The following is a 10,447-nucleotide window of genomic DNA, read 5'->3' on the forward strand; positions in this document are numbered from 1 at the left end:
TTCCACTTTACAATGGAACATCTTTATTATACTTGCAGAATTATTTAGATTTTTCAGAATAGTGAGAATAACACGTACCCAGACAACTGAGATATTGTTTTTATTTGATGTCCAACCGAGCGGATATTTTTTGTACCACATACTTCCGAGCTACAAATCATTAACCGCGGGATTCTACTGCAAAAACGTCTGTACACATATAATCTCAGGTTTGTCAGAGTGAGAGAGACAGAAAAAAGTAATGAACATTTTCCAAATAAGATATGACCTAAAGGTCTATGTTACCAGTTCATAAAATTAAAAAAAAGAAAGAAACATATATTTTACGACTGTTTGTATCTTACTAATATTATAAATGGGAAAGTTTAGATGTATGGATGGATAGATGAATCTTTGAAGATAACTCCAGATCGAGAGAACTGATTTTGAAGAAATTTGGCATACATATAGAACATAATCTGGTAGAACACATAGGTTAATAATTATGTTATTTTACGCGCGGACGGAGTCGCGGGCGACAGCTACAGTTAATAATGTTGAGGATTAGGTAACATTTAAACACAATTTTCTGTTAAACAGATTTATTAATAAGGAAGAATGAATAAAAACGACATAATAGTAGTAAATTTAATATTAAGCGCATCACTAGGACTCACAAACATTTACATTATTATTAAAACTTATCGACATTTTGACTGCAATTTTTTTTAATTTTAACAAAGCACGTCTGTTGACAATTATTAGGAAAAATTACAATTCAAAGGATATTAAGAAAACTACAATACTATGAAAGTCAATACATCATCATCATCAGCTCACTATACGCCCCCACCGAGGGGCTCGGAGGCTACACTAAGTTAAGGGTGAATAGGCCATAGTCAACCACGCTGGCCAAGTGTGGGTTGGTTGACTTCACACATATCTTTGAATTTCTTAGATATGTCCAGGTTGCATCACGATGTTTTCCTTCACCGTAAGAATGTCGGATAAATGTACATATGCAAATCGGTAATCGAAAGACATATTGGTACATGGCGGGATTGGAACCCAGAACCTGCAGATTGCATGTCAAGGGCTTGGCTCCTGAGCCACCGAAGCTCTTTTTTAAAGTCAATACAAGTAATTTTAATATTCGAATTTAATTGCCCCACGTAATATTGGGCCTTTTTGCAAGAGATGTACCGAAGACGTAAAAGATAAAGAATAAAACACACTATCATTCGAATAAAAAGAATTATGAGCCAGAAGCGGAGTTACGAAATAACAAAAAAAAAACATTAAACGAAATAAGGAAACTCTTCGTTTTTTTTAAATATGAGTAATCATCTTCAGCTTTTGTCTGTCCATTGCTTGACATATGGTTCCTCCAATTCCAAATGGCCAAATAGAAATTTGTATCCCCTACCCTTCCCTATTTACAATGAGTAATGGATGGGTAGTGGGGATAAGTGCATTTTATTGATAATTCTAAAGGTTAAAGACGATTTGGTAAAGAAGTGCAATTAAATGTCTTGTCTAGGTAATAAGACTTATTACTAAGGTGACTAGGTACATAAGTACGTCACTAATATTCAATACCTTGTTTGGTGGGAATAGTAATAAAATTAAGGCATAACTTTATCTAACTAGAACTAGGTTTTTAGCAGTTTTAGAGCCAACTAACCTTAAATATTCGTCTAGCTCTTCGCTATTACGTCGACTTTTTGATACTTTTTTCTTATAAACTTTGTACATTAATACTGAACCTTTGTAATGTATTGGTATAAAATTTATATCGCCTTGTTTTGGATAATTCTCATCAACACTATCAATGTCGTTATCCAAACGTGAATATGGAGAACTATTTAATTTTGGTAAACAATTTTCTATGGGAAACCATTTAAATGTTTCCGGACAGAGTAAATCTGAAGGATGGAAGTTACCCTTGTACCTCATTTTACAACACGAATGGATATAAAACCCTAAATAATAATACTTTAACTCCGGACATAGAGTATGTAGGTTTCTTGTAAATGCTATCTCCCTGTAATAGAAAACTTGAACTATAAAATTTATATAACAAGGGGTGATTTCTTTTTACTTAGCAATATTAAAAAAGTCAAAGATAACACAAGCATGAAAAAAGAATTCTGATAAAAATCATGCTGTATATCATGTTTAAATAAAAACATCCTGTATATAACAAGCAATAATGATTAATCAAAAAATAATGATTACCTTAATGCTCCATATGTTCCTAGATTTAAATGCATATAATCTGGATCATAAAAGAAATATACAGATGAAACACACTTGGGCAATATATCAATTACTCCAACGGCTAACATCTTGCCGTCTAACCAGTACTGCTGGTGGAAGGAACCGTACCCTGAAGGAGGTCCAACTTCAGAATGTTCCTCCTGTAATGTAAATAAATATATTTTTATTAATAACCATCTTTGTCTCATTTGTTTTTATTTGTAAAATAATATTGTACAATTTTGAATTCTAAAGGGCTAGGCAATGGTAAGAAAGTCCTTTTTGAGTTCAATATTGGGCAATTTTATTCTACAGTATTGAAAATCATCCGGATTCGTAAAGAAAATATCACTTTTAATAGTAAAAATATTAAATCTTTATTTATTACATATCTATTCAACGGTTCCAGAATGACTGCATGGATCTTGATGAAATTTGGCATAGCCAGGAAGAACACATAGGCTACTTATTAAGTTTTTTTTGTTCTATTCCGCCACAACTAGGAGTAGTGTATGTAAAAAAATGAGTTTTCTGTGTTATAAAAATATAGTCAAGCGATCAAGTATTATCCTTTAAGCAATAAGCCAGTATGCAGAAAATAATTACCAATAATGGACTATGCACTAGGAATTCCTTGAATTTGGGCTCAGTGCACTTATCCGGTGTATCTCCATGAACTTTCATCTGATATTTGACGTATAACTCGTGAGTCTGTTTAGCTGATGCCAGCCACTCGCCGCTAGGTGGCGTTGTTCGTACTAATTTAATCTGCGATAAAAACCACAGATTATTCAAAACATTTCAATTGAGAAGTTAAAGTTTGAAATAGAAATTTTCAATTAGATAAAGGATTAATTATTAACTTTTTGTCACCTCAAGTTTGTGTTTCACATTTTCTGGCAGTTCATTAATAAAATCCTCAATTTGTTTTTCCTTATTTTTATTTATGTCAGGCAATGTTGTAATGTCGATGCCCTTGTCTTTCAGTTTTTGCAATCTTCTTTCGCGTCTTAATAGCTTTGCTTTTTTGCACGGCGCTTTGTTAGGATCTGGACCCATATCTAAAATCATTAATCATTGTTTAAATTCATCATTATTTTTACACTAAAAAATAATGACAAATATTTTTTCATTACCTTTTTTTACAGGTAAAACTGTTGAAGTTCCCGGTACAGAATCAGTCTGTAAACTTTTCAAAGATGTCTCACCTACAAAGTGAAAACATAGTAATGATGTATAATATTTTGTTTTTTTTTTTGGACACAGGAATTAGCCACTTTCATTTGCATAAAAACAATGACACTACATTTGCATTGCTAACTAAAAATTAAAGCAAAAAATACCTTTTTCCATCATGAAATCGCCCGAAGTTTCTGGTACATCATCACACATGTATGGAATTGGTGATGTATCACCTATAAAGAAAAAAAATAGTTAAAATAAAAGAAAAATAACAGGTTCCATTTTCATTTATTAATAGCTCCGCGCCATTGGCCACACGAATTTTTAAAAAAAATATGTCAAAAGATTTTTTTTAATTGGTCCAGTAGTATTTGAATTATTTTGGAACATCCAAATAATACCCTTTCTCTTAAGGAGTGCCGGGTAGAATAAAAATATGAATATTAAAAAATAGAAAACTAAGAATTCATAGTACTTTTATGATTTTATTATAAAATGATCATTTTCAAAACATATTATTGTTTGTTACATTTTATATCTATATTACATTATATATCTTAGCTCCTTGAGGCAACTTATCACAGATTATCTATGAGGCTTTCAATTATTGGATTTAAAAAAAATGCAAAAATGTCAATTTTTGATCATTACTCCACTTGTTACTATAGTTAAAGATTATATAACAAAGATAACTGTACTTTAGACCAAATCTTCTTTCATATTTATCAGTCTTACATCATAACTCTCAAGATAAATAGACAGATCACATATTACATAACCCTTAAAAAGATATACTTCTGATTACTATAATTTAACATGCCTGTTTGTACCTATTCCTTATAGATAGTGCTAGGAAAGATAACAAACACACTTCGGTGGTTACAAATACATATACCAATATGGGAAAAAACCTTAACCATAGACAATCTGTACTTCTTGCTAAAATCAAAAACTCTTCAACAGAGAATTGGTCATAAATTAAGAGAACATTTCCCCTTTCAATCCATTTCTTATAAGAATATGCTGGGAAGGGGAAATGAACCAAAATTTGCGCTATGGCATGCACACTCATCAGACTAAATACAGAATTACTTCAATTTTACGCCAGTCTTCTGTATGGTTGTATTTTCACTGGCAAATCCAACAAATTCATGCAACAGATGTTTTTGTTGCTGGCTCTACTAATTTGCTGTTTCTTTGTCTACATAATTTTGTTTTTGGATCAAAATGAAAGATATCAAATATCATTGTAAGTACAAAGAAAATATTGATTAATTCCTACATATGCCTACTAGATTAACTAACGGGAAGATTGAAATAATAATTGTATAAATGATCTTACCTATAGCAGAATCATCCTGTTCATTGCTACCAGAAGAAAATGTAACATTATGTACATTTATCATTTGAGGATCTTGTTTTGGTGCTACAAATTGTTCCCCTAAATTCTCAATCTGTTCATAGCTTTGACTAGTTGACATTCTCCTGTCATCTTTATCCTGTTCAGCCTCACCTGACAGAAACTTGTTTATTCTCTTCAAGATTTTCTTCTGGGATTTAGTCAATTTAAAATCAAGTGCTTTGCATCTTAAACAAATATTTTATAATGATAAAAATTAATTAAAGGTCTAAGGATTGAAAAGATATTTAAATCTAATTGAATTTAGTTTTGCTAAAAGAATGTGGATGTGTAGATGAAAAGGAACAATGGGAAAAAATAATCTTACTAATATTATAAATATGATTGTTTTAATGGATGGTTGAATAGATAGATGGATGTTTGTTTGAAGGTGGCCCCAGAATGGCTTCATAGATCTTCCTGAAATTTTGCATAGATGTAGAACACAGTCTGAAAGAACACATAGGCTGTTAATTAAGTATATTTAAATTCCGCGCGGACGGATTTGAGGGCGACAGCTAGTGTTGCAATAATTTATCAGTGTCTTAGTCACGGCCAACATATAGATGAGTATTGAAACATGGTTGATGATAAGGTTATTTAAAACAAAGTATTGACGTTGATTACTTAGTTGAGGGACAGAAACACAAGGAATATGTTAATTTTTGTTTGGAGCATGCTCTCTCAGATACAAACTCATTTAAAAATACAAACCTTATAGTATATGAAGGGCAACATGTAACATCTAATGTAGGCTTGTAACAATATTTGCCAGAACGCCTCCAGCCTCTGTCTATTAAATCTTGGTAATCACTTACTGTCATTGTGTGCGCCCAAATACCTTTAATAATCACAAAGAAGACATTCAGTATGCACTACATATATTTGTATATCAATACAATTAAAAAGAGTAGGAATTAAATTAACACAAAAATGTGAAAATAAATTATTCAAATAAGAAGTTAAAAATTACCGTGACTGTAACTCGTATCAGGTTTCTTACAATAACCACACTTATATCGTTCATGTTCTGCGTAATACTCAATTATACTAACAGACATCATTTTCACACTAATTAAAGCAGAATGCAATGTTATTCAGGGGAAAAAAATGTATTTTATAAACAATGCAATGTTAATTGAAAGAAAGAAAGTGTTTTTTTAATTTATTTTTCAAGTGGTTTACGTCAACTGTCAGATATGTCTTATTGACAGATGTCATTACGTTCCTTTTTACAGAAAAAGAATAGTTATCGACATATTAAATAACTGTTTCGGATATTTTTTTATTTCACTTAAATTGAATAGTCATTAATTATTACCTTACAATGTTTAATAATATGCTTTTCAAATAAAATAAAATAAAATAGTTTATTGTGTTAAATATATCTTTATTTTTAAGTAAAATGTTCAACGAACACCTTAGCGGATTTGTGACAAAAAGCTTCTTTTATTTTGTGATTGGATTGTATGATATCTGAAAAAGTAAAATTACATATTTTTTTTGTTCACTGTTTTTCTTAAGGCTTAGGTATTGTGTACAAAGTATCATGCATATTTATTGTGAGAGAGTTAACTGCTGAAACGCATGTACAAAATAAATAGTCTTCCCTCTTACTTTCTTTGAACAACAGAGATAATTATATGTTTTTGCACAGGTGTTTAAGCAATGGAAAGTCACGATTATTCCCATTCAAAACCTGTATCACGTTCGATTTCTATCTAATTTGATTCCTAATTCTTATTTTGGTAGTATCCAAAAAACTTATTTTGAATATATACAATTCATTTGGTTGTATAATATTGATTTTTTTATATTAAAATATATGTTAAATATACAAACGTAGAATCATCTTCCTCCACTTCGGTGATATTCGACATTGCAGAAGGTCTCGCCGTTGCAGCGAATATTTTACGACGAGGCCTTTAACATTAAAATTAATGTTATAAGTTGTTCAAATAAAAATAATATATTGTAATATAAACAGTCCAAATAACAATAAAATACAAAATATACCGAAAATAATAAATTTGTATACAACACCTATTTTTTATAGAATTCCAAGGTTGTACATCTGTTTCACCCCAAAATAAAAACGTTATTCCACACAATAGTAGAATTGTGGCGTGAAAACACCAAATATTCTTCCATACAGTTACTGTATTCTGGAAAATACAATGAGATTTTCATTAAGATAATTGAATAAAGAAAAATAAATATTTATATTAAAATATAATATACTTTGTATTTATACGTAACTTCTCCAACGCATAGTGAAACGATAATGCCAGATGTATTTCCAATAATTTTGATAACTGTATTTACAGAGTTCACGTACATTGGTGTTATTTCCTAACGATAGTCAAACATAATTAGTACATGAGTAGCAATGAATAACTGTATTACTTAAAATATCACACTATACATACATAACAAATGTCAAAAGTGCTGTCCATTCCTGCAGCAGTAAGAGCAACTGCTAATGTCAAAATTGTCGGTCCAGGTATTGCAGGGAATAACCATAATATAGATATCATCATGCCAGGTAAAACGTGAGCTATTAACAAATTACAATATTATGTAGTACTAACGGTCGCCCGAAACTTTGACAGCGCAGATTAAAAAAAAAAGAAAAAGAGTAGCTTATTATATGGCCTATAATAGCACATATCAGCTATCTTCCAGTGAAAGCCCCGTCAAAGTCGGCCTAACTGTTTCGGAGATTATCCGGAACAAACAAGACTTTCAAACAGATAGGCAATAATTTTAAAATTTGCTTTTTCGCTATAGGTAAAGCAAATACATCACGTAATCGATATATGATTTTTTTTTCTAATATCACATGCAGAAGATAGATGTTTGAAAAAGTGCATAAAGCGTGGTGCGCACTGTGATGTGATGAACCTTGGATTTAACTTCGATATTAAAAGATAACTGCTAAATCGTACTTACAAACAAATATTGTATATTTTCGTATATATTTAATTCTTTTAATTTTTCCATTTTGTTTATAATAGTAAAACATTTGTATTATAATCGTACCCAGTATTAATCTCAATAGAAACGGTAGTGCCGTTAGAGCGGACGCCTGGAAAGGGAATTTTGAAGATATTTTTTATATAAATTGTACCAAAAATATGTAGCCAAGGAATTTAATTTACTATCCAACTAAAGCGAACATTCCTTAGCAAACTATCATTTAACTTGTACTTACTTGATATAAAGTGTACTTTAGTACTTGAGTGTAATACAGCGGACCATGTATGCATAGCGAAATTATTATCCAAGCGTATCCAAAATTTAAAACACATAAAGCCCAAAAAGCTACCGATTTTAATATTAATCTCCAAGGGGCTTGAGTATTGGTTAACTAAAAAACAATCCAAACATTTCAATGTTTGTAAAGTACTGCATTATACCATTAATTTTAGCTTCATCTTTCTTATTATTACAATCTCTATCAAAATTATGGTACAGCAACGAATTAACCTTATACTTAAAAAAATAAATCGCAAAATGTCTTACGTAACAATAATATAAAAAATAAACATACCTTAATTGTAAACACATTACAAATTGTATTGTTCAAATATTCCAATTCCTCATCAGATATGCAGGGATGTTTTCTCGGCGAGTCACTCACGGTAAAAACCCAAGCGATGGACCACAATATCTGCATGGTCCCACATACGTAGAAGCCCACGGGCCATCGAGAGTAGAAATGAACAGCGGCACATATCAGGAATGTTGAACATGTACCAGTTGTTATTCCTTTTGTAGAAATATAATACAGTCATTCTTGGAAATAATACCTTTACGTTGTAGTTTGTAATTTTCGTATTACACAACTTTGCTATTTGCAAAACAAAATGTAATCTTCATTATTTTCAAAAGTAAAATAAATAAAAAAGGCTATTGATGTATTTGATATTCGCTTTTAAAATTTTAATATTATAATATCTACATAATAGACTTTCGCAAAACACTTCAAAATCTCACCACAGTAGGCCCACATGAAATGGTTTCGTTCGAATGGCGGCACCCAATGCCTCAGCACTTGTACCATGCTTGGTAACATAGCACCCTAGACATTGTAATAATCTGCTATATCTTGTATGCGTAAGAATAAGAAAATGAAGCGTTGTCATTAGCCCACATTTCCATGTTGCCTTGCATGCATTTCGTCTTTGTCTTCGTATTTTTATGTATTACACTTATTCATTCATGTCTATTTTATTATCTAAACTCAATAACAAAACAGCAATAAATATAAGACCTCAAATATAAATGATATTGGTTAATATATTGAAACTAACCGCACAGAATCCCTTTATGACGCGGACCAGATAGAATGACCAGAAATGATGGTAAGCGGAGGCAGGCGTGAGACAATTTAGAATACCTGACACCATGCCGGCTATGCCAACCACCCACGTAGGTCCAATTCTGAGGAATAATATTTGCTTTGTAAAATTTTAATATCAAATTGTAACAATAAAGCCTATTTTACAGGTCACAGTAAATTCTTGGGAAATCTGTATTGTTTTATTTTACTTAACTACAAGTGTTCATTTTCTTTTCCTATTCAAATGTTAGTTTAGATATACACGATTCTAACCTCTTTTCATCAAAAATAAAAGAACTAATAAAGAAACAAAACCTAGATTAAATGTGTGTTTTAACTCACCTATCACCGATGTTGTGGAATATAGGAAAACAAACGCAATAACCAATATGATAAGCAGAAAAAAGTTGTGCCATTTTAATTTCATCCCAAAACATCACATCTAAAATTGTCTGTGCACAAAAATTAGTATTAAAAATTTCAAAGGCGTTTCTATCTTATAAATTACAAAGTTATTCACTGACCCCTTTTCTTGAATCAAAAACTTTACGAATAGAATCGTTTCTGCCACTTTTCAAAGTTATTCTTTCGATCTCTCTCTTTGACATTTGGACCATATCAACAAGATGGACACTTAGGTTATAACGGACAACGTATATCAAGAAGTAACCTAAAAATATCATTATGCCAACCTTCAAACAACTTTCGCTAATATTATTTTTATAAAAATTGTTAGATTAATTTTCACTTTGAATCATACTTACTATTGCACGTATCCTGATTTTAATCATTTTTAATAATAAATAATTTAATAAGTAAAGATTAAAATTTGCAAGTCATGACCACACTGATTTACGACATTGAATAGATGCAACAAAGTTTGTTATATATAATAATTACTGCTTCAATAAACTTAATTTGTCAATTGAATTAAAATAAATAAATCACAGTTAAACATTGTTTATTTTTTCTTCTACACTAAAATGAATCTTAAACACATTAAAATATCTTACACACACGTTTCAGGATAGAAAACATATTTAAAACATAAAATACGAAAGGAAACGTTTTTTGACACAAAGTTTGAGAATCGCTGACTGTTTTCATTTCGGTCATAGATTGTCAAACTTTTTGGATTAAAAAAAATCTCATTTAATAAATATTTATGGCAACGGTTTACCTATTTCGGGGACAATTAATATGATAAATTTAATCTCGTTTAATGAATTAGAGTAAAAAAAGAATTAAAATAGATAACATTAGTCAGTTATTAACCTAAATAA

At 30.6% G+C, this 10,447-nt stretch overlaps 2 protein-coding genes across 5 annotated transcripts; both read right to left on the reverse strand.

Moving 5' to 3' along the window:
- Positions 1-1,068: 1,068 nt before the first annotated feature.
- Positions 1,069-6,004, reverse strand: Ate1 (arginyltransferase 1). The gene is made up of 9 exons (XM_013324270.1): positions 5,793-6,004; positions 5,534-5,660; positions 4,763-5,007; positions 3,582-3,653; positions 3,375-3,446; positions 3,112-3,299; positions 2,845-3,006; positions 2,218-2,399; positions 1,069-2,023 (listed from the first exon to the last, which is right to left on the reverse strand). Exons 1-9 carry the CDS (start codon positions 5,881-5,883, stop codon positions 1,618-1,620), a joined length of 1,545 nt encoding a protein of 514 aa, XP_013179724.1. The 5' UTR covers positions 5,884-6,004; the 3' UTR covers positions 1,069-1,617.
- Positions 6,005-6,212: 208 nt separating this feature from the next.
- LOC106126625 (sialin) lies at positions 6,213-10,041 on the reverse strand. Of its 4 annotated transcripts, none has more exons than XM_013324365.1 (13): positions 9,929-10,041; positions 9,689-9,856; positions 9,507-9,616; positions 9,136-9,265; positions 8,819-8,903; positions 8,373-8,590; positions 8,038-8,189; positions 7,772-7,911; positions 7,249-7,376; positions 7,061-7,171; positions 6,863-6,984; positions 6,662-6,742; positions 6,213-6,295 (listed from the first exon to the last, which is right to left on the reverse strand). In XM_013324365.1, exons 1-13 carry the CDS (start codon positions 9,953-9,955, stop codon positions 6,241-6,243), a joined length of 1,527 nt encoding a protein of 508 aa, XP_013179819.1. In that variant the 5' UTR covers positions 9,956-10,041; the 3' UTR covers positions 6,213-6,240. The 4 variants fall into 4 exon arrangements, with proteins under 4 accessions (XP_013179819.1, XP_013179820.1, XP_013179818.1 ...); XM_013324366.1 differs by having other exon boundaries at positions 7,079-7,171; positions 7,772-7,907; positions 8,034-8,189; XM_013324364.1 differs by having other exon boundaries at positions 7,772-7,907; positions 8,034-8,189.
- Between the last annotated feature and the right edge of the window lie 406 nt (positions 10,042-10,447).

Source organism: Papilio xuthus, unplaced genomic scaffold, assembly GCF_000836235.2.
Source record: "Papilio xuthus unplaced genomic scaffold, Pxut_1.1 DF824992.1, whole genome shotgun sequence".
Lineage (NCBI taxonomy): Eukaryota > Metazoa > Arthropoda > Insecta > Lepidoptera > Papilionidae > Papilio > Papilio xuthus.

What these genes read in the sequence shown, in the direction of transcription:
- Ate1 (XM_013324270.1), bottom strand. Translation starts at nt 5,883, where the DNA reads ATGATGTCTGTTAGTATAATTGAGTATTACGCAGAACATGAACGATAT. An exon ending in ACAGGATGATTCTGCTATAG is followed by an intron (nt 3,654 to 4,762) that starts GTAAGATCATTT and finishes TTTTCTTTATAG; the next exon opens with GTGATACATCACCAATTCCA. An exon ending in GGAACATATGGAGCATTAAG is followed by an intron (nt 2,024 to 2,217) that starts GTAATCATTATT and finishes TTTCTATTACAG; the next exon opens with GGAGATAGCATTTACAAGAA.
- LOC106126625 (XM_013324365.1), bottom strand. Translation starts at nt 9,955, where the DNA reads ATGATTAAAATCAGGATACGTGCAATA. An exon ending in TTCCACAACATCGGTGATAG is followed by an intron (nt 9,266 to 9,506) that starts GTGAGTTAAAAC and finishes ATTATTCCTCAG; the next exon opens with AATTGGACCTACGTGGGTGG. An exon ending in AAGTTACGTATAAATACAAA is followed by an intron (nt 6,985 to 7,060) that starts GTATATTATATT and finishes TGTATTTTCCAG; the next exon opens with AATACAGTAACTGTATGGAA.